The sequence below is a fragment of the Suncus etruscus genome, chromosome 4, assembly GCF_024139225.1.
Source record: "Suncus etruscus isolate mSunEtr1 chromosome 4, mSunEtr1.pri.cur, whole genome shotgun sequence".
Lineage (NCBI taxonomy): Eukaryota > Metazoa > Chordata > Mammalia > Eulipotyphla > Soricidae > Suncus > Suncus etruscus.
Window position 1 is genome coordinate 146,247,551 of NC_064851.1, and position 23,097 is coordinate 146,270,647.

The 23,097-nt window shown below is 49.7% G+C and overlaps 2 protein-coding genes across 2 annotated transcripts in view; both read left to right on the top strand.

Moving 5' to 3' along the window:
• Window positions 1-23,097, top strand: part of PLPBP (pyridoxal phosphate binding protein) — a 261,670-nt gene that overhangs the window by 21,676 nt on the left and 216,897 nt on the right. The window lies entirely within an intron of this gene.
• Window positions 18,778-23,097, top strand: part of ADGRA2 (adhesion G protein-coupled receptor A2) — a 39,598-nt gene continuing 35,278 nt past the window's right edge. Inside the window, 1 exon segment of the mRNA XM_049771799.1 lies at window positions 18,778-19,019. Coding sequence (XP_049627756.1) covers window positions 18,778-19,019 — 242 coding nt within the window.

A 23,097-nucleotide genomic window follows, 5' to 3' on the forward strand; every position in this document is an offset into this window, starting at 1 on the left:
TGTTCCATCCCCTAAACTTTATATAGTCCCTCAAACCACTGGGGTCAGAGTGATAGTACAGTGGTTAGGGTATTTGCCTTGCATGCAGCAGAACTGGGTTCGATCCCTGGCATCCCATATGGTAAACTGAACCTGCCAAGAGTAATTTCTGAGTGCAGAGCCAAGAGTAAACCCTGGAAGCTGCCAGGTGTGGCCCAAAAACAAACAAACAAACAAAAAAGCAATCTAAGAAACCAGCTATAGGCTGTGGCTATGTGTTGGAATAGTCATTTACAAAGTAAAAGGATCTTAGCTTAATTTCCTTCCTTATAGCCAGGAAACTCAGAATCAGCAACTTTTTCCTTCCTTAATGCTTTTGCCATTTTTTGAATTAAAAAAATTTTTATGAGGGTCAGAGTTGTAGTACAGCAAGTAGGGTGTTAGCCTTATACATGGTTGGCTTGAATTTAATCCCCAACATTCCATATGTTCCCCTAAATCCACCAGGAGTGATTCCTGAGCTCAGAACCAGGAGTAAGTTTTGAGCACTGCCAGCTGTGGTTCTCACAACCACCACCACCACCACCCAAAAAACACAAAAAACTGGGGGCCGGAGCAGTGGCACAAGTGGTAGGGCATTTGTCTCACACACGCTAACCTAGGACGGACAGCAGTTCAGTCTCCCAGCATCCCATATGGTTCCCCAAGCCAGGAGCAATTTCTGATCGAAAAGCCAGGAGTAATCCCTGAGTGTCACTGGGTGTGCCCCCCCCAAAAAAAAACACAAAATAATTTTACTACAGCATAGAGGAGTAGCTCAAGTTCAAGTTCCTGAGCTTAGAAAGGATAAAGGAGTAAAAAGTCTCCTTTGGAAGCCAAGGTGCTTGTCCCTGTTTTCCCTGTCTGTCGGATGTACTTGGTACAAGTGTCCATCCCACATGTTCCCCAGCTTCAGAGCAAAACTTGACCCAGCTGCCAATCTCCAAAATAAAATCAATGTGTAACCTTATTCTCCAGCTGTACCGAAGAAACTTGCACACACGAGAGCCAACTTTGAAGCCAAAAAGGGAAGATGAGAAGTGGAGAGAGAGAAAGAAAGGGGGTGGGGGGACTTGGCTGGACATGAAAGGTGTCTTGTCTGTTCCCCATTAGGCCCAATTCTCTTGCAATCTGCAGCCTCGACATAATTCTCTTGACCAGAAACTCTCCAGAGAGATAGTGTCAGAAGGAAAAACAAACAGAATAGCATCTTTGACAGCAAAGTTAACTTTAAAAACTATTGGGGAACAGTATTGGGTGTGTAGTAGGAGCAGGGAGGAGAGATGTCAGCAGGAGGAGGGCACCCCCTCATATGAAGCAGAAGGCCACATATGCAAGCACAGTTATTCCCCTCTAACGGACTCGACCTCGGGGCTGTGTGCAAAGAGGAGCCCAGCCCCACAAAACAGAACCCCAAGAACTTTGGCCTCACTGGTCCCTCCCAACTCGTCTACTTTTCAACGAAGCATTCGACAACCCTCATGGGCATGGGTGGGGGGGAGCTTTTGACTATCCTGAAGTAGGGCTGAGACTCAAGTGCTCCCTGGAAGCTGACAGCATCAGAGGCCTGTTCTCCCCAGTCCCTTTGACCTGCCTTTGAGCTTCCCTTCCAGCCTGGTTAAGGAAGCCAGGCTCTACCCCAGCCTGCAGGAATCCTGGGTTGGGGTGTGGGGGGAATGTTTGGATTTTGGAGGTAGATATTGGGGGCACAGGGCGAGAGCACAGGTCCAAGAGGGCACCACTCAGCACTCAAGTTTCTGAACAGGCATCCTGTGATAGGACAGACATATTTTTTATAGGAAGGAAAAATAACACAAATCCACAGAAAGACGCCAGTGCTCTCGCCTGCCTTTGGGACTTGTTTATGAGTCGGATATCTGATTTCAGCAAAGGAAGCCGGCACCCAAGCAAGGTTTTTATTGGCCGTGAGCAAGAGGAATTCAGGGTTTGCCTTTGATTTGGCTCCCCCAGAACTTGAGGCACCGAGGAACCTATGCTGCTGCTTTGAAGAAAGAACCGTGGTGCTCTGGGGCCCCCCAGAACGTGCTGTGTTTTGCAGCCCTGACATAAGTTCCCTTTGGAGGCTGAGGGTGGAGCCAGGGCGCAGAGTGGAAGGCGGCCTCATAAACATTTCAGAGAGGAGAACGAAATAGGGGACAAGAGTTGAAAGGTTCTGGAATTGGCTCCAGGGGAGCAGGAGTAAGGACTGTGTGTGCTCCCCTCCCCCGAGCCAGCCAGCCTGCCTGCCAGCGAGGGAGCCAAGGAGAGCCGGAGGAGGGGAGGTCTGGTTTGGATGAAAGCTTGGGGTCTCGCTGACAGAGCTGGGCCTGGCTGATGGTTTCAATGTGTCAATGTGTGGGGAAGATAAAGCTAGAGATCTGCCGAAGCGGGCCCTGCCAGAAGCACTCCTCAGTTGGTGCTGGCCAAAGGCCTGTGCTCTGGGGTGGGGGCTCTCTGCTGTTCTGCAGCTGGAGCACAGACACCCTGGGATGTGAGAGAACCCCCCACCCCCCAACACACAAACACACTTGTCACAGACCCAGTGAGCAGAGGCAGCTTGGGTCCCTGTGGTGACACAGGATGACCCCAGCTCTCCCTTCCCCTCTGCACGTCTTTCTGGCTACCATTCCTTCCCTCGGGTCCCTTAAGCCCTCTTCCCAGCACCAAGTGTCCTCAATGGTGGGAGTTTGCTACTGAGGGTGATGGGCTTTGGGTGGGGTCTGCACTGACAGGAAGATGGTTCTCTTGGGCCTGTGCTCCTGAGTCCTCCATCCAAGTCTGCATGGCTTGCAGGCTGTCATTCTGGAAGCCCCACCTTCTTTCCAGGCATCTGTGTGTGCCATTGGGATGGGTCCTGGGCCCTCCCAGGCAGTGGGGCCTCACCAGGCTCTGCTCACCTATGGCCCAGGCAGCTCTGGTAGCCATTTGTTCAGCGTCTGGCACTGAGAGCCCAGGCCTGAGCCTGGGGCAGAGGGTGGGAAGTTTAGAACAGGCTCTCACTGTGAGACTTCAGGGAACCAGCATAAAAAGGACCTTGTACAAAAACTGAGAACGTGCTCTTGGAAGCAGAGCTGCAGGAGCAAACACAGATGGGGGTAAGTGGTACTGCTCACACAAGCTCTCCTAAAAAGCACACAGACTTGCACACACACATTGGCACCATTGTCTTGCACACAACATTGTATATTCACTGGCATATACAGCCTTGCACACTCACATTCTTTCTTAGGGGGTGAGGGCCACACCTGATGACGCTCCTGGTTATGCGCTCAGAAATCGCTCTTGGCTCGGAGGACCATAAGGAATTCCAGGGATCAAACCCAGGTCCGTCCTGGGTCAGCCGCATGCAAGGCAAACACCCTACCACTGGGCTGTCGCTCTGGCCCCACTCACATTCTTCTTTTTGTAGTTTTTGGGTCACACCCGGCAGTGCTCAGAAGTTATTCCTGGCTCCACGCTCAGAAATTGCTCCTGGCAGGCACGGGGGACCATATGGGACGCGGGAATTTGACCTCCATGCTATCTTCCACCCCCTCCCCTTCACATTCTTACACAGCCTTGCACTCTCACTGGCACACAGCCTTGTACACTCACATTCTTAGACTGTCTTGTACACTCACTGGCACATATCCTTGCATATTCACAATCTGGCAGTCTTGCACATTCAACCAGCACACACAACCTTGTGCTCTCACACTGGTCCATACAACTGTGCTTTATCACACTCACAAACTCCAAACTCCCACACTTACAACCTCACACTGGCACAGTTACATCCAGACATAGCACCACCTCACACACTGCCACATCCCATCTCTCACACTCAATGTCATTTGTCAAGACCACTGTGTTTGAGTTTGATCCAAGTCTCCACCACCCCCCCCCCCAGTTGCTAAATAGCCCTGGACTAAGGGCCTAACCTCCATTGTGCGTCACTTTCCTCATCTGTAAATGGGAATGACATTGAGACGTCCATGGTGTTGCAGGTGAAGCATAATAAATGTGTAGGTACTCCCCGCAGAATGGACTTGGGGTGGCTCCTGGGAGGCCTTGAGACTGGAACTGGCCCCAGTTTTGTGGTCTGTGTGATCCTCCAGAAAGAGTGAGGCAGCACTCTGAGGGCAAAGCAGACAAGATGGGGGGGAGGGGGTTCCCCATAAGCAAGACTCATTCTCTAAGGCTGAAGAGAAAGGGGGGCCTTAGAGCTAGGAAAGCCCTGAGTGCCCAGAACAAGGTTCCCAGAGGGTCTCTCACCTCAGACCACAGCTGATACGAGGGACTGTGAAGGTTCTTAAAGCTCTGCCGGACAGCAAGGCCTGACTGTAAGCTGAAGACCTAGCTAGACATGGAGCAAGCATTCCCAAGCGAAACCGAAACAAGAATACTGTTCTGCCCCTCTGGGGTGTCACCAGGCAACCATACACCCAACTCCAGTACAGGTCAGTCAGCACAAAACCCAGGACTCAGGAGCTCAGGAGAGCCCTGGCAAAAAATTCTTCCAATAGTCTTGTCCACCCACAGTCAGATCCCAAGACAGGAACTTCCACAAGAGCAGCAAAACCAGCTGATGAGGAGAGGAGGAAGAAGCACACAGATAAAAAAGAAGTAGAGGGAGATGGCAAGAGGAGCAAAGACCTAGGGCCAGCACTGGCACTCAACCTGTCCTCAGAGCCAGGGAAACTTCAGGGACAGCAGCTGCTGGGCATTGGGGTTCCACACAGAGACCACTTTTCCAGCCCATGGGAAGTCCCACCTGCCAGGCTGTGTGTTGGCCCTGGTTCCTTTTAACTAGCATTTTTCTCGATACCCACTGACTAGAGGGGCTTTCCACAGGCTCAAGTCTACTAGTGACATCAGAGACAGTGGTAAGAGTGACCCAGAGAAGCAGACTAGGGAATCTATGAAGATGACCTTCCCTGAAGGGGGCCTGGAAGCTGAAAGAGAAAGTTCCTAAAAGGTAGATTTAAAAATCTATGAGATTGGGGCCGGGTAGGTGGCGCTGGAGGTAAGGTGTCTGCCTTGCAAGCGCTAGCCAAGGAAGGACCTCGGTTCGATCCCCCGGCGTCCCATATGGTCCCCCCAAGCCAGGGGCGATTTCTGAGCACATAGCCAGGAGTAACCCCTGAGCGTCAAACGGGTGTGGCCCAAAAACCAAAAAAAAAAAAAAAAATCTATGAGATTAGGGAGCTCTTAGGATACAGAGCCTCCTTTGGCATTGCTTCAGCAAAGAGCAAAGAAGGCCATGCATGCCGTCTAGGGTGCCAGTAGGGAGAGACTATGTTCTCCATGACAGACTTTTCCATATTTTCATGATTTAACCAGAGGATGTATCACCTTGATAGAAATAACTGGCAACTATTGAGAAGGCCAGACTCAGGCAGGCTGGACTCTTGACAAATGTCTGCCCCTGTCTGCCTTGGATCACCAGATAAACCTCTGCCTCCCAGTCCTGGACACCACCCCAAATCCTTCAGGACATTCTCCACCCCTTCTCTTGTCCATAAAACCACACTTTCTTCACCAAATGCCCTTTTGCTATCTTCCACACCCCCTTGGTGTTAAGTGAGGGCACAGTTCTGGGGAGCAGGGAGAGACCAGATATTTAAGAGATCTGTGCTGTTTACAATGAAAATCATGGGAGCCGTGGGGTGGAGGGTATGGTTCGGGAAGGCCTGGGCTGGACTCTACTGCTCAGTAAGAGAATCTTTTTTTGTTTGTTTGTTTTGCTGGGGCGCTCAGAGGTTCTTTGCTCAAAGATCACTCCTGGCAGACACAGGGAAACATATAGAATGCCGGGATTCAAACAACCTTCCATCCTGAATTGGCTGTGTGCAAGGCAAATGCCCTACTACTGTGCTATCTCTCTAGGCCTAGTAAGAGAATCTTATAACAGACCAGAGTGAGACCAGGGCTGGGGAGGTAGCTCAAGTGCTACCTAGCCCTTGTGAACCCAAGCAACACTGCAGCCCTAAACTGCAGTCTTGTACACCTTGATCCCTAGTAAAAACAAAGAGGGGAGGGCATAGGCCAACATTCAGCTGATTCTAGTTCAATCCTTGGCAGCATGTGATTCCTTCATCTCCATCTCCAGAAATTGTCCTAGAAGTCTTCCAGGCATCCTGGAGTGGTCCAGGTAATAGTGACCCCAAAGAATCTGAGCTGCTCTGCACTGCAGGCTTGGGCATTGAGCTACCAACTCAGTTGACTGAGAATTGCCAGAAGAGGATCCTGGGCCTCTGGAGCACTGCTTAAGAGAATCGTCTCCCCCCCCCAAATAAAACCAAGCATATAAAGTAATTGAGCTATTCCCAACCCCAATCATCTCTCTGTCTCTCTGTCTCTATCTCTGTCTCTGTCTCTCTCTCTCTCTCTCTCTCCCTCTTTCTCTCCCCTCTACGTCTTTGTCTGTTTTCTAGACAGAGTCTGTCTCCCTCCCTCGAATATTACTTGACCACTCAGAATTCCAGGGTCCTTATTTGTAAAATAAAATCTTGCCCACAGGGCCAGGAAGATTGCACAGTTCCACCACATTCTCATCCTCTTAGTCCTGAATAACTAGCCTCATTGGCTCAGGGTTGTGAAGGAGCCCCTGGTTTCCAGAGCACCATGTGGTAAACACACACACACACACACACACACACACACACACACACACACACACACATGCCTCCACACTACACTCTTCTTTGGCTCTGAGTTGCTTCTCTAGCTCCTGAAACCTGAGTCAATCTGACCCATGCTGTTCAGAGAGGGTTGCCAAGCTGTGGCCAGATCCCACTTTCTCGGCTATGTCTGGAGAGAAAAGGCTCTCTCGGGAAGCCAAAAGAGCAAGTTACAAGGCCCAAGGAACCATAAAACTAGATACAAAGCTGAGTCCAGGTTGACATGGTCCCTCCTGGCCCACAGAGAAGGCGCATCTTCCAGAGTTGAAGCAGCTGCAGTGCTGATCCGTGGGGAAACCCTTGTGCTGCAGATGAACTGTCCCCAAACTTCCAAGAGTGGCTGAAAAGAAAGGAAGACAGAAGGCCTTAGCCCCTTGCAATCCCTGCCTTTGACTCTCTTCATCAACAAGGTCTGTCCAGTGACTATGGTGCCAGTTTTCTCATCCAGATCCAGAAAGATTCAGCAACCTTAGCCATTGGACCCTTAGCCTGCAGCATGGCATGGCAGCGACTTCACCAGGCCTTTTCCCTGCCCCATTGCCTCTCACAGCCTTTGCCCACAGCACTGGCCACTTTCTTCCACATTGGCTCTCCCACAGGAGAGCTCAACTCCAGGCAGGGAACCACAAGTGGTCGCTACAGACCTTTCGTTCCCAACAATGAGCACAGTGATGGATCAAACTCCTCATTACTCACCAAACTCTAGCCTTCCAGAGTCTTCTCTAATTTATCAAACTCTAGGAAGATTCTATTTTTCTCTCTGCTTAAGCCAAATAGCTCAGGGTTATTTGAGGGTGGAGGAAGATTCTGAGATACTCAGAACTTACTCCTGGCTCTGCACTCAGGGATCACTCCTGGTGGGCTTGGGGACCATATAGAATTATGGGAAATTGAACCTGGGTCAGCCATATGCATGGCAAATGCCCTACTCACTCTACTCCAGCCCTACTTTGGGGGTCATTCTTTTTTTTTGTTTGTTTGTTTGGTTTTTGGGCCACACCCAGTGGTGCTTAGGGGTTACTCCTGGCTAGCAGCTCAGAAATAGCTCCTGGCAGGCATGGGGGACTGACCATATGGGATGCCAGGATTCGAACCAACCACCTTAGGTCCTGGGTCCTTAGGTCCTTGCTACTTGCAAGGCAAACGCCGCTGTGCTATCTCTCCAGCCCCTCAGGGGTCATTTTTAACGCAATATATATGTTTATATATATATATGTTATTTTTTGTATCACTGGGGATCTGACTGGACTCACTTTTCATTTATGTCCATGGATTCAGATTCTCTTTGCTTTCTTTAACCACCCCCTTTATCCAAGATACCATTTCCCCACTACACTGGTGCACTCCTAGCTGGTCTTCCATTCCCCCAAAACATTCTGCCTATATCAGCCTCGCCCTTGAAGTGAGAAGAACATTAAAAAATCTAACACAAGGGCCCGGAGAGATAGCACAGCGGCATTTGCCTTGCAAGCAGCCGATCCAGGACCAAAGGTGGTTGGTTCGAATCCCGGTGTCCCATATGGTCCCCTGTGCCTGCCAGGAGCAATTTCTGAGCAGACAGCCAGGAGTAACCCCTGAGCACCGCCGGGTGTGACCCAAAAACCAAAAAAAAAAAAAAAAAAAAATCTAACACAAGGGGGCCAGAGAGATAGCTTGGAGGTAAGGCGTTTGCCTTTTATGCATCCCATATGGTCCCCTGAGCCTGCCAGGAGCGATTTCTGAGCTTAGAGTCAGGAGTAACCCCTGAGCGCTGCCGAGTGTGACCCCCCCCCCCAAAAAAAAATCTAACACAAGGATCGGAGAGATAGGGCAGGGATTAAGGCGATTGTTTTGCATAATCCAGGTCCAATCTGCAGCAGTCATATGGCTCCCTGGGCACTACCAAGAGCAGCCCTGAGCACAGAACCAGGCATAAATTCTGAGCACAAATGGCTGTGGCCCATTCTCCCTGTGTCCTCCCAAGAAGAGGATACATATATATATATATATATGTATGTATTTGTATACACATATATATGTATACATATATATATACATATATATGTGTGTGTGTTTGTGTATACACACAATGGAATACTACTTGGATATGAGAACAGACAAAATCATGCAATTTGCCACTACATGGATGGAATTAGAGGGGATTCATGCTAGTCAGTCAGAAGGCAAGGGAAAGATTATAGAATGATCTTTCATGTGTGGATATAAAGAAATATAGTCAGGAAATAACAAATAGTCAAAGACAACAGAACCTGAGAACTAGTTTATAGAACTGAATTTACCATGGTGTGATGAGGTGGCCAGAGGAGCCCTGGGACAGTGATGAAAACAAGTGGACACCCTCTCATGGACATCATTGTACATCATGATACCTCAAATAAAATAAATAGATAAAATAAAATCTAAAATCAGACAGATTATAAATTGTTCCTTTTTTTTTTTTTTTTCATTTTTACCCCAGTTCTTCAGTACCCCGTGATCTGGACATGAGATCTAAGGGCATTTGGGATCACACCTCTTACTTCTCTGTCTTTTCTTCTGCTACAGTCACATCAATCTTGACTCTCCCTTGAACAAAGTAAATGCTTTCCTGCCTTACTATCTCATGCTATTTCCTCTACATGGTTAGCTCTGTCCCACAAAATTCAGGTGACCTACTATCTTCTTCCCTTAGAAAGATGCTCAGAGATCCCTTCATAGTGAGTATCCCCTTTCAGCCTTTAACCCTTACTGTGGTGCTCAGAGGCTACTCTCTGCATTCAAAAATCACTCCTTGCAGGCTCGAGGGACCATATGAGATGCAGGGGATTTAACCCAGGTCCCTGCAGCATGCAAGGCAAATGCCCTCCCCAATGTGCTATTGCTCCAGCCCCTCCTATTTCTTTCTTTATGCACTTGTCCCTCTCTCCATTACAGTTTTAGCTTCATGAACTCACAGACTTTCTTCTGGTTTACTGCTATGTCTTTAGTGCTTGAAAATTTATTGGATACATAATTGGTACTCAATAAATGCTGTTTAACTAAATGACTAAGACCTCAAAAATCCGTTGTTGATCAAGTTAAATAAATGACTATTTGATGTCTTGAGTATTAAAACAGGCTGAAGATTATAGAAACAAAGAATTTTCTCTCTTGAACCTAAGATTCTACTGGAACAATCAAATAAACAATAAATGATATAAAAACTAAGTAGGTATTTGTGGGTAGAGAGATAATGCAGTAGGTAAAGCACTTGCCTTGTATTAGGCCAACTTTGCCTTGTATTGGATCCTCAGCACCCCATATGGTCCCCCAAACCTCACCAGGAGTGATCCCTGAGCACAGAATAAAACCTCAGCAAAACTGCGTGTAACCCCAAAATCAAAATAAAAAAAATTTTTTTTGGTTTTTGGGTCACATCCGGCAGCACTCAGGGGTTACTCCTGGCTCTACGCTCAGAAATTGCTCTTGGCAGGCTCAGGGGACCATATGGGATGCCAGGATTCAAACCATCAACCTTCTGCATGCAAAGCAAATGCCTTACCTCCATGCTATCTCTGGCCCCCAAAATAATTTTTTAATGTACAAAACACAGCAACATTCACTTCCAGATGATAATGTGGCTCCATAATGAAACGAACAGGGTCAGAGCAATAGCACAGTGAGGAGGGTGTTTGCCTTGCACACGGCTGACCTGGGTTCAATCCCTGGCATCCCATATGGTTCCACCAAACCTGCTAGGAGTAATTCCTGAGTACAGAACTAGGAGTAACCCCTGATGGCCCCAAAACAAAACAAAACAAAAATATAGAAACAATCAAGCAAAAAACAGCTAAGTAGGCATCAATAAGAAAAACAGCAAAAAGCCCTCAGAGCAGGTTAGTTAACTAACACTGAGCATGTGAATATGTGGTCAGGGGCATTCTGATGCCAACTAATTCAGTTCTCCAGTTCTGACACCAACTACTCTGGATTCCTGTCTGCAGTACTGACTGAATCCACTAGGCTAACTTGAAGCCAACTATCTGAGACTCATTCCAGACCAACTTCTGGAATATACATTTGGCCAACCTACTACAAATTGGGAAATTTGTGACTCCTCTGAAGATTACATAATCTACTAGAATGGCTCATAAAATTTGGGGAAAACTTATCTTTGTGATGTATAAAGGATATAATCCAGGACTACCCCAATGGAAGAAAGATCCATAGAACAAGATGGGGAGGCAGGACAGGGGGCCTGCTCTGGTTGTCCCAGCACCATCTCAAGCTCTGAATCTCCTAAAACATTTTTGCTTGTTTATTTGTTTTGTTTTGTTTTTGTTTTGTTTGTTTGTTTTTGAGGGCCATACCCAAGTGCTCAGGATCACTCCTGGCTGGCTGGGGACCAGGTCAACTCTTGCATTGCAAGAGTTCTGTTGTTATTGTTGTTTTATTTTTGTTTTGGGGCCATACCTGGCAGTGCTCGGGGTTATTCCTGATTCTCTGCTCAGAAATTACTTATGGAAGTGTTCCCGAGGCAGTATGGGATGCCAGGGATTGAATCTGGGTGAATATTTTTAGTTTTTAACCTCCATCTCACCCTCCCTTTCTTCTACTCACATTATCCTTCCCAACCCATTCTGAGATTTTATAAGTCTCTCCCTAAGCCATCTCAAAAGCAGAAACTCAGGTGTGAGCAAAGCAGCTCTTTATCTACAACAAAACACTCCTACAATTTGTGAAATTCTCTGTGGTTTATGAACCCATTTTGTAATCTGGATAATGGCCAAATGTGTTCTTGTATTATACCTCATGGGCAATTTTTGCCTATGACTGACACTCATCACAATCTTCTGAAGAAAATAGAAAGTATTCTCCTATTTCACAGATGAGAAAATTGAAGCTATGAGAATGAAGTGATTTTCCTCCAAGTCATATAATCTACAAACTGGGAGCTAGGATTTCAATCCAGTCTAAGTTTATCCCTTAGCTCCAGCATTCATGGTGTAGGACAAGTTCCAACCTCTCTGAAATTGAGGATTGGAATCACTGAAGGATGATCAGATTATAATAGAGAGCCTGGAGCTATAGTACAGGGGTAAGGATCTTGCCTTGCATGCAGTTGACTTGGGTTTGATCATCAACACCACATTTGGTCCCTCACGCACCACCAAGAATGACCTCAGAGAATAAAGATAGAAGTAATCCCTGAACACAGTAGAGTGTGGCCAAAAGACAATCACAAAATACTTTAACTGAAAAAACAGAGTATGTCCTTTCCTGTGTACATAGTACATAGTAAGGTACACAGGTACTTTGCAAGTAATAAAGTCTGAATATTAAGAGACATACTGGTGGGCCTGGAGAGATAGCACAGCGGCGTTTGCCTTGCAAGCAGCCGATCCAGGACCAAAGGTGGTTGGTTCCAATCCCGGTGTCCCATATGGTCCCCTGTGCCTGCCAGGAGCTATTTCCGAGCAGACAGCCAGGAGTAACCCCTGAGCACCACCGGGTGTGGCCCGAAAACCAAAAAAAAAAGAGAGAGACATACTGGCAAACTCCAATTAATTTGATTACTCCCCCCCCCCATTCCCACTAATTTCTTCTGGTTGAGGCTTAAGCATTTCCTTGTTATGAAGACTAAGAGTAAATAGTCTAACAGGATGACAGCTCAGTTGAGTCCCCAAAAGGAGGTGCAGGGGGCCAGAGTGATAGCACAGCGGTAGGGGATGTGCCTTGTACATGGCCAACATGGGACCAATCCCAGTTCAATTCCCAGCAACCCATATGGTCCCCCGAGCCTACCAGGAGTGATTTCTGAGTCCAGAGCCAGGAGTAACCCCTGAGCACTGCCAGGTGTGACACCCCCCCCCCAAAAAAAAAGGAATTCTGCCTGTGTAAGCTAATGAGACCTTGGGAAAATGTCAAATTTGCTGAATTGGGTCTTGGGTCTGTATGAACCTCCCTAGAAAGGCAGTGAGGAACAGAGGGATTGGAAAACCTGAGTTAGTAGGCAAGGGTGGGTCCAAGCACCAGGAAGAGTATAGGACCCAGAGCCCAGAAGGGTGAGTTCCGATAGACTCCAAATTTTATACCTGTTTTCTGTCTCTTGAACCCCTTCCTTTCTTTCTGCTGAGTAGAAGCCCGCCTTCTAGAAGTTTCTACCTTCCTTGATATTTAAAATATGTATCTATTTATTTATGTTTGTGTTTGAGGGCCACACATGTTGTGCTCAGGGATTATTCTTGGCTCTAGGCTCAGAAGTCTTCCAAGAAGTACTCAGGAGGCTGTGATTGAACACAGGCTGGTTTCATGCAGGGCAATCACCTTATCCACTGGACTATCACCAGTGCCTTTCCTTCACTCTTTAGAATAGGGGAGAAGGCTGGTGAGATAATTCAGGAAAAGCCCTTGCAGTGTAGGCACCAGCTTCAATCCCTGGAACCCCAGATAGTTTATTAAGCCCTGCCAGGAATAAGCTCTGAGCATTTTGAAGGAAAGCCATGAAACAAACAAATAAACATAAATATATAAAAAGAAAAATGAGGGAGCTGGAGAGATAGCATGGAGGTAAGGCATTTGCCTTGCATGCATAAGGATGGTGGTTCAAATCCTGGCAGCCCATATGGTCCCCAGAACCTGCCAGGAGTGATTTCTGAGTGTGGAGCCAGGAGTAACCCCTGAGCAATGTCGAGTGTGACACCCCCAAAAAAGAAGAAGAATGAAGGAGAAGATGTCCTATTATCAGGAGAAGATATCTTTAATGACTCAGTTTAGGAACTGAAGAGCAAGTTGAGGAGACTCAGAGTATATTTGACATACAGGAGATCAGTTCAGTCCCAGGCACTTCAGAGAATCACCCCCTAGCACTGAACTAGGAGTAGCCCCTGGTCACTCAGAGCTGCAGTCAAATGAAATGAAATAAGTAAATATTTAGAGCCAGAGAGATAGTACAGAGGTTAAGGTGGTTGCTGAAAGGAGGTAGACCCTAGTTGACCCTGGTTTAATCCCTGGCATCCCATATGATCTTCCCAGCACTGCTAGGAGGGATTTATGAGTGCAGACCTAGGAGTAACCCCTGAGCATCACCAGCAAAACAAACAAACAATATCAATCAATCAATAGATATTTACAGTTGGCAAGAAAGTACAGGAGGTAAGATGTTTACCTTACATGGAACATCCCTGGCCAATTCCGGTTAATTCTGGTACTGCACATGGTTCCCTGAGCCAGAACCATACACAAGAGTGACCCCTTAGCAATGAGCCATGTGGAACCTCTAAGTACTGACAATGTGACCAAATAAAGGAAAGAAAGAGATGAAGAGGGAGGAAGGAAAGAAGTAAAGAGAAAAAGGTGAGAGAAAGGAAGGAAAGAAATAAAGAGAAAAAGAAGGTGAGAGGAAGAAAGGAAGGAAAGAAGGAAGGGAGGGAGGAAGTGAGGAAGTGAGGGAGGAATGAAAGGAGGGAGGGATGTAGGAAGGATGAAAAAAGGGGGGAAGGAAGGAAGAGAGGAAGGGAAAAAGGAAGGGAGAGAGGGAGGGAGGGAGAAGGAAGAAGGTGGAGGAAGGAAGGAAGGGAGGGAGGAAGGAAGGGAGGGAGGAAAAAAAGGAGGGAGAGAGGGAAGAAAGGGAGGGAGGGAGGAAAGAAGAAAGGGGGAGGGAGGGAAGGAACAAAGAAAGGAAGGGAAGGAAAAGGAAGGAAGGAAGATTTATTTAAGAAAGGGCTAGGAAATCAAAACAAGGAAAACCTCAAGAGAGAATAAAATTCTTGGTCAAATTCTTAAGACACTTCTTTCTTAAACCTAGTGTTTATATCCAGAGTGGGGGTCGAGTGGGATGCACCTGGCATTGCTCAGAACTTACTCCGGACTCCTGACTCTGCACTCAGGGATCACTCCTGGTAAAGCTCGAGGACCATATAGAATCTGGGGATTGAACCTCAGCCAGTTGCATGCGAAGTAAGCACTGGACCCACTATACGATTTCTCTGGCCCCTGATATTTAAATTTTTGAACTTTGGGGCCATATCCGGCAATGTTTGTTTCTAGCTCTGTACTCAAGAATCACTCCTGGCAGGCTCAGGGGACCATATGCGATGCTGAAGATAAAATTTGGGTCAGCCAAGTGCAAGGCAAGCACCCTACCTGATGTGCTGCTATCTCTCTAGTCTGGTTTATTGTTGTTGCTGTTGTTGTTGTTTTAATGGTAACAGGCAACCCAGGCAAAAATTCTGGGTTGCATCCACTGGCTCATCCACTGTGTCACATCCCCAGCCCATAGCAAAAGGCAAACCTTTGGGCCCAGAGAGATAGCACAGCAGCGTTTGCCTTGCAAGCAGCCGATCCAGTACCAAAGGTGGTTGGTTTGAATCCTGGTGTCCCGTATGGTCCCTCGTGCCTGCCAGGAGCTATTTCTGAGCAGACAGCCAGGAGTAACCCCTGAGCACTGCCGGGTATGGCCCAAAAACAAAAAACAAAAAACAAAAAAACCAAACAAACAAACAAAAAAAAGGCAAACCTTTGAGAGGGAATATAATGTGAGACCCCAACAGAGTTAGGGTCCCACTTCTGTCCTGGATTGAACTAAAACTTTGCTAAGTCCATCCCTCTCTCAGGATTAATTCAGCCTGTCTCAATCATTATGGTACCTTCTCCCTACTTCCATGGAGGAGGGGACCTTATCACACACTATTAGGGTGCACTTGCTTAGCCAGGCTCCCTAATCAGATTTCCTGAGGCTGCCAAAGAGATGGAGTCTTTGTGCTATCTTTATGCTATCTCAACCCCCAAATCAAAACGGTTTGGATGTGGCTTCCTCATGCACTCTGCCCTATTTTGCCCTGGGCAAATAACCAGAGGAGCTTATAAAAAAAATCTTATAAAAAAAATCAGAAAGTATGTTCCCAATTCTGGTTCTTTTCTCCATGACTCCATTTCCCTCATCCATAGTTATCAAGCCAATGTAATAGTCAAGTCACTGAAAAAACCTCAGTGGCAAAAGCTTTCCAAGTGTGAGGTGTCGAGTTTGATCCCAGGTGCTTCCCATATGTGCCAAGCTCAGGCCTCAGAGATATGCCATTTGGGACTCCCAGAACCACATCAGAATGTAGTATCTCTGCCGTGCCAGGCATCGATAAAGTGGGCCCTGATAAACGCCCCAGCAAAGGAATGTGCAGTCCCCAGTCATTCAGATAGATAACAGCAGCAGCAAAGGGGAAGGGGAGGAGAATTTTTCTTTTATTTGGAGTCTATACTCAGTGCTGCTCAGGGCTTACTCCTGCCTCTGTGCTCAGAGGGACTGGAGATTAAACTTGGGTTGGCCATGTGCAAAGCTGTACTTTCTCTTGAACTTGGGAAGGGAATTAAAAAAAAAATTTTTTTTTTTGGTTTTTACTTTTTAATAGCTCAAAGGGCTAGGGGACATGTTTTGCATGCAGGAGTTCTGTATTCAAACCACAACAGTGCATGGGCCCTTGGAGTCAATGCCAAGCTCCAATCTGAGAGTAGCCCTTGAGTAATTCTGGGAGTGACCCCAAAACTAAGACCAAACGAACAAAGAAAGCTATGGCAGGACATTTATAAATATTTCCTAATTCCCACCTGTGGGAAAGCTCTGGGCTCGATAAATGTTTCTTTTCAGCTTAGAGTGAATTTCAAAGAGGAATTCCTTTGTGGCGTTAATGTGTCTTCATTTAGCAAAAAGAAATCACGAAGTGGGAGGGCGTGAGGCAAATGGAGTGTCTGGGGGGATGAGGGGAGGGCCCTGAGATGTTGGGGGGGGGGACTTTGAGACATTGACGAGAGGTATGGTGTTGGAATGTTGTGGACATGAAGCCCTGTCAGTGGCGGTATTGCAGAGCTGTACATCACAGTGGCGTAAATGAAAATTAAAAAAGAAAAACGTGAGATTAGAGAAAAGTGTCGAACTAGGCTGAAGTCTCCACTCTTGACTTTGAGAACTTTTCCTTGCCTGCGGGCCCAGCGTCTAGGACAGCCAGCCCAGCCCGACCCTTCCTGAGGAATGCAGGGCTCCTGCCGGGGGAGACCATTCCACCTCTCTCTTCCTCCGTTTGCAATCACTATTTATTTATCTTTGGAAATTAGAGGAACCAGAGCCTGCAAGTGGGAGCGACTTGTGGAGCCAGGGAGGGAATGCACAGAATGGGCCCAGAGGACCGAGAGAAGTTACTGGAAAGTTGCCTTACTCCAGTGTAAAGCCACAGAGCAGAGCAAGTGGCACAGAAAAGGAGCTGGTCACCAAAGCATATGGCGACCATCCAGGGAAAGGGTGGAGGGCAGGCTCCCATTTCTTAGCAGTAGGGACCACTCAGTAAGGGCAGCTATAAGTTTGCCTTTGTAGTGAGACTTTATGGTGAGGAGACAAACACACTTCTTGTGTTTCTGCTTTGGTTTGTTTGTTTGTTTTTTGTTTTGTTTTTGGGTCACACTTGGCAGCGCTCAGGGGTTACTCCTGGCTCTATGCTCAGAAATCGCCCCTGGCAGGCACAGGGGACCATATGGGATGCCTTACCTCCATGCTACACCCAGTGGTGTGTAGGGGTTACTACTGGCTCATCACGCTCAGAAATCACCTGAGGCAGGCTTGCGGGACCATATGGGATGCCAAGAATCAAACCTGAGTGCAAGGCAAACGCTCTACCTGCTCTGCCCCCCCCCCCATCTTTCTTCTCTCCCCAGCTGCCATGACTGGCTACCTAAGGTCCATCTCCTCTCCATATGAATTAAGGCCAGAACTGGGGCTCAAAGTCAGTACAGTGGGCAGGGCACTTGCCTTGCACTACCTGATTTGATCTTCAGCACACCATATGGTCCCCCTGAGCATCACCAGGAGTGATCCCTGAGTGTGGTCTGCCCTGAGCACCTCTGGGTACAGGCCCCAGTCTCTCCCCCCAGCACAATAAAAGGATCAGGCCCTCTGCAAAGTCACTTTTGTCATAAACTATAGGTCAGGATCCCTCGAGTCCCACTGTCATTTTCCCACCGAAATTCACATAAAAGCCCAGCCTCTCCCCAGCAAACACACATAGATGTGAGATGTCATCGGCGTGATTCCCAGGAGGGACTCGTGTGGTCTGTGGCGTGGACACCCTGCATTGGCCGCAGCGAAAAAAAGCCAGAGCTTAGGGCCCGAGAAATAGCAGTAAGGCGTTTGCCTTGCATACAGAAGGACAGTGGTTCAAATCCCCGCATCCCATTTGGTCGCCAAGAGCGGATTTCTGAACTTAGAACCAGGAGTAACCCCTGAGCGCTGCCGGTGTGACCCAAAAACCAAACAAGGAAAGGAAAAGCCAAAGCAGGTGAGCGAGTGTGAGAGTGAGTGCTGGTAGGTGTCTCCAGTGGCAACACCACCGCGGGGAGCTAAGTTCGGTTCCCAGCTTGGGGTACCAAGACATCTAGATGCCCCACTGGCACAGGTCAAGGAAAGACACCCCACTGAGGTAAGGCGTGCAGGCTGGAGGGGCAGACAGAAGGAAGGAAGGGTCGGAAGGATGGCAAGCTTTGGGCCGCTTTGGGGGGTCTGAGACGCGCACCGGGCTTGGGCACGGGGAAGGGCGCGCGACGCGGGGGCCGGTCTCCCCGAGCTGGGCACGGGGAGCGATCGGCCGGCGCTAGGGCCTGGCGGACGGGCGAGCTGGCAAGGGGAGGGCGCCCCTGGGGAAGGGGAAGGGAAGGGAAGGGAAGGGAAGGGAAGGGAAGGGAAGGGAAGGGAAGGGAAGGGAAGGGGAAGGGGAAGGCCGAGGCGGGCGGGGCCGGGGCGGCGGGAGCGGCCCGCACCGCGCAGCGCCCAGCCGACCGCCGCCTCCTCCATCCATGGCCCGGAGCAGCGGCGGCGGGGTGGTGGCAGGCGCCCGGCGCGATCCGTTAGCTCCGGACCCCGCACCCCGAGAGCCGGGCGCCCCGCAGCGACTCGGGCTGGCAGCCGCGCGCATCGGGCGCCGCTGACAGCCGCGCCCGCGTCCTCCCCGCCGGGGCGCTCGCCGGACATGCCCCCGGGGCGCGTCGGCGGGGACCCCGGGGCTTGCCTCCGCCCAGGGCCCCCCGCTCCGCCCTCAGGCGCCCGGGCCCCCCCGCTGAGTCCAGCGCGCCCGGGTGCCCCCCCGCAGACGGGGCGCGCAGGATGCTGCGGGCGCCCGCGTGTCTGCTGCTGCTGCTGCTGCTCTTGCTCCTGCTCCGGGCGCCCGGGACGCGGGGTGCGCCCGGGTGCCCCGTGCCCATCCGCAGCTGCAAGTGCTCCGGGGAGCGGCCCAAGGGACTCAGCGGCGGCGCCCCGAACCCCGCGCGCCGGCGGGTGGTGTGCGGCGGCGGGGACCTCTCGGAGCCCCCCGATCCCAGCCTCCTGCCCAACGGCACCGTGACGCTGTGAGTATCGAGCCCCCGCGGAGACGGACGGGGCCGGAGGGATCCTGATGCAGGGACGGGAGGGGAGAAAAGGAAGGGGTCCGTGCGGACCTTCTTGGGGGTTCTTCTGGAGCTGTGGGGAGCACTTGAGAAGGAGCACGAGAAGCGGGAGTGGGTGCCCGCTCACCTGCATACATACATGCAGGTGGGGTGGAGTGCGCGCGCCCCCCGGATTGATGGCTTTGGGGTTGGTGAAATCGATGCCCCCAGTCCAGCTGAGTCTTCAACACCGCGGACAGGACGAGTGGTTTGGACCCCAGGAACCTCTCGGGGTTCAGCCTGCGGACCTGGCCTGGCTCCTCCAGTACGGGGGTGCCCATTAGCTATCCCTGACCCCATACCCTGGGCCTTGTTAGGATTGGGGAAGGTGGGCACAGAGAAGTTTGTCCTTGGAATATGAGACCCCAGCGTCTATCCCCTCATTCTTTCCCACCGTGCAAAGGCAGCTCAGTGCAGGGTTTCTCCTGGTTCTCTTCCCGGTATCATCTGGGTTTCTCTTGTCTTATCTCCACTGACTTCTTTGCGCAAAGTGCTAAAAGGAAAATCATGGCCGAGTAGAGTAGAGGCTGCCTTCCCGCCCCTTTGGTCCTGTTCATCGTTGATGCCCCTTCCCTGAGCCCTTTTCAAGCCCCGCTTTTGCTGCTAGCACCCTGCCCCAAGGCTCTTGAGGGTCTGGATCCCGCAGCTGTTAAAGAATGAGTATTTTCGACCACTCCTCACTGCCCGATTTCCTGCCCTGAGCATATGCTTAGAGCTCTCTGAGCACTGTGGACTCCAGGTTGAGCCCGAGCGACAGCCCCTTCCTGCCCTGTGTTGGATCCAGCCGACAGGTCACTTCCCTTTCCCTGTCCTCCTGACCCCAATGGCGACTGTACCCTCATCACCCCTTGCCCGAGTTGGGGCAACCCGATTGTGTCCAGAACAATACAGTAACGCCTCTGGTTGGTGAGTTCAGAGGCTGCCTGTTTCCTGACAGGACATGGGGTTTGGCCTCTGACGTTGCTGCCTGGCCTACATGTTCCCCAGCTGGGGTGTCTGTCGTGTGTGTGTGTGTGTGTGTGTGTGTGTGTGTGTGTGTGTGTTTTATTTCCTAGATCAACATTTGTGTGTTTGTGTGTCTGTATAAAGCATGTGTGTCCGTGTGGTATGACATGTTTCTCTGTGAGCATGTGTCCGTTTGTTTGTGGCAAGGCTCGAAAGAGCAATGCTTTTTCCCCAGCCTCTTAGGGGTTTATCGGTCATAGCCAGGGAAGCCAGCTGTATTTGCTCACCCCTAGTCCTGCTGCGTATGCACTGGTGTTGAAGGGCCCAGATAAGCAGGGCCCTCCCCAGTGCACTCTGGAAAAGTTCTGGAAAAGGAAAATCCTCACCGTTTAGGATAGTTGGGCCCTGATCACTCTGCTCCAGGCACCGTGTGTATGTATGTGTGTGCTCATGTACAGTTGATCGTGTAGCCACACTCACACACATATGTGGGATGTTGTTTCTCTGCGTGTCTGTTTGTGGGGATTAGGGAAGCTTAACATACTAAAGTCAGAAAGAAGGGGGGAGACATTCGAAGGTGGTTTTGCAGTACATCTTAGAATGATTTGGCAGCTAATGCTTTCCAGCCATGGTTAATTCTCCTTGACGCCACTCCGAGGAAGGGACGAGCCAGCCCTTGGTGAGAGCACATTTGTGACAGGGTGATGGCATATGTGGCTGTTAGCTCACCTTCTATCCCAAACTGTCCCCAGGAGAAGGAAAAGGCTTCCCTCTCATCCAGAGCCAATCCTCTAACTGACTTAAGTTACCTTCCAAAAAGCCAGAGCAATAGCACAATGGGTGGGGTGTTTGCCTTGCATGTGGCCGACCCCAGACCGGCTAGGGCTCGATCCTCGGTAGCCCATATGGTCCCCCAAGCTTGCCAGAAGCTATTTCTGAGCACAGAGTCAGGAGGAACCCCTAAGCACTGCTGGTTGTGGCCCCAGACACCCCTCCAAGAGATACCTTCTATAGAAGGAGACTCCTAAGTCTGGCAGGATATACCTAGGGGCAGGTCAGAGAATCTCTGAGAATGTGTGGACCTGCCAGCCTAGAGAAGGGCTGAATCCCAGTCACCCACATATTTTGTTGCCTCTTCCATGGGCACCATGTATTTCTGATAGTCATTGCTACTGCTACCCCATCTCCATTCCCACCAAGTTGGGTTCTAAAGGAAAACGAGTTCAAGTGCTTCTGCAGCAGAAGAGCTTTGAGAGGTTTCTTTGTCCAGCCCTCAACATACCCATTCATCCCCAACATAATTCTTGAGAGAAGAAGGAAGAGAGGTTGGAGAAGGGCTGTAGCTTCAGTATCACCCCAAAGTCCAACACTAAATACAGCTATACCTTCTCTGTGACCTTCCAAAACTTCTTCCTTACTCTCCTCCCTTTTCCTTGTTAAATTGCCCTTTGCCTTTTAATTTGTTACCTGGTACACACACAGGATTTGAGCCACAACTTTGGACACTGTGTCTTCACCCTCCCACCTCTTCCTTCCTTTTCCTTGTAGAATGGTTCGTCTGGGCCCTTCCACACACTGCCCTGCTCACTCATTCTGGGGCTGAGACACTGGCTGGAAGACAGTTTTGGCAGAGCAAGTCTTGGGTTGGGTGCAAGGAGCCTGCAGCAGCTCAGAGGGGAGTCTGAAAACCTTCTGATTATCTCTCAGGGAGTTCTCATCGGATCTCAACTTCTGCCTGTTTTGTAAACTAGAGCCTCTTCTCTTCACTCTTTGCAAGTTCCCCTCCCCCCAAAAGTCCCCCCCCCCCTTAATGGTTTCTTATTACCCAGATTTTGGGAAAACAGAACTCCTGGCTTCCTTCCTGATCCTTCTGTCGACCCCACCCTTGGTCTCACCATCCACTTTGCAGGACAGCAGTGGGCACTGTGGCTTCATGACCTTATGAAAGGGAAGGAGGCCACGGTGGCGGCATCTAACAAGAGTGAACTTTGTCCTCTGTGAATCCCCCACCACACTCTCACTTCTTTCAGAGTCAGCAAGTGAAGGCCCCCTGGTTTCAGCACTCGGGATGGGACACGTTGGATAAAAGGGAATTTTAGGGCCAGAGAGATTGTATGAAGGGTAAGCCACTTGCTTTACACAGCTGATATTGCTTCAATCCCCAACACACCTTATTGTCCCCTGAGCAACACCAGGATTTTGAAGCCTAGAGCCAGGAGTAAGCCAACCACCAGGTGTGACCCACCCTCCCAAGCAGGGAATTCTTATTTTTGGACCCAATGATGCTTAGGGGTTACTCCTGATTCTGCACTCAGAAATTACTCCTGGGTGTGCTGGGGGAACTTTATGGGATGCCAAAGATGGAAGCTGGGTGAGTCCCATGCAAGGCAAACACCTTATCCACTGTACTGTTGCTCCAGCACCCAAACGAAAAATTCTCAGGCTAAAGAGATAGAACAGGAGATAAAGTGCTTGACTTGAATGCTGCCAACCCTAGTTTGATTCCCAACACCAACTCTGGTTCACCAAGCCCTGCCATGAAACTCCTGAGCACTATCAGGTGTAGCCCCCAAAACCTCCTCAAAATTGGGGAGGGAATTCTTGGCAAAATCTGCTAGTAGATTATTCCAGAAAGACCCAGGATATCTGGGAAGCCCCTCTGAAGACAGCCTCCCAGGTCATACATTCTTAGAACGCCCATGCTGAAAAGTCCTTAGACATGAGCCAGTCTCCAGCAGCTGCATCTACAGCAGAGTAAAATGAGACCCAGAGGGAAGAGGGCTGGAGCCTGGCTAATAGTCACCCAACATCAGGATTAGCTGATTGGGTGCTGTAACATTCTCCTCAGGTGAGGAACTTGCTATTCATCTGTCTAGACTTGGAACCCAAAGGTCACAAAAGTGACCTTCTGATACCCCTGCTCCTCCCCAGCTGGACCCTTCTGGCCTGGGTACATTCCTAGGCTGGGTGGGGAAGGGGCAGACAAGGGCCGGGTCATTTGACTCTCCCAGGCCCCATTCAGCCTTCCACGGGGTCTGCTGCCACCACGAAGGCT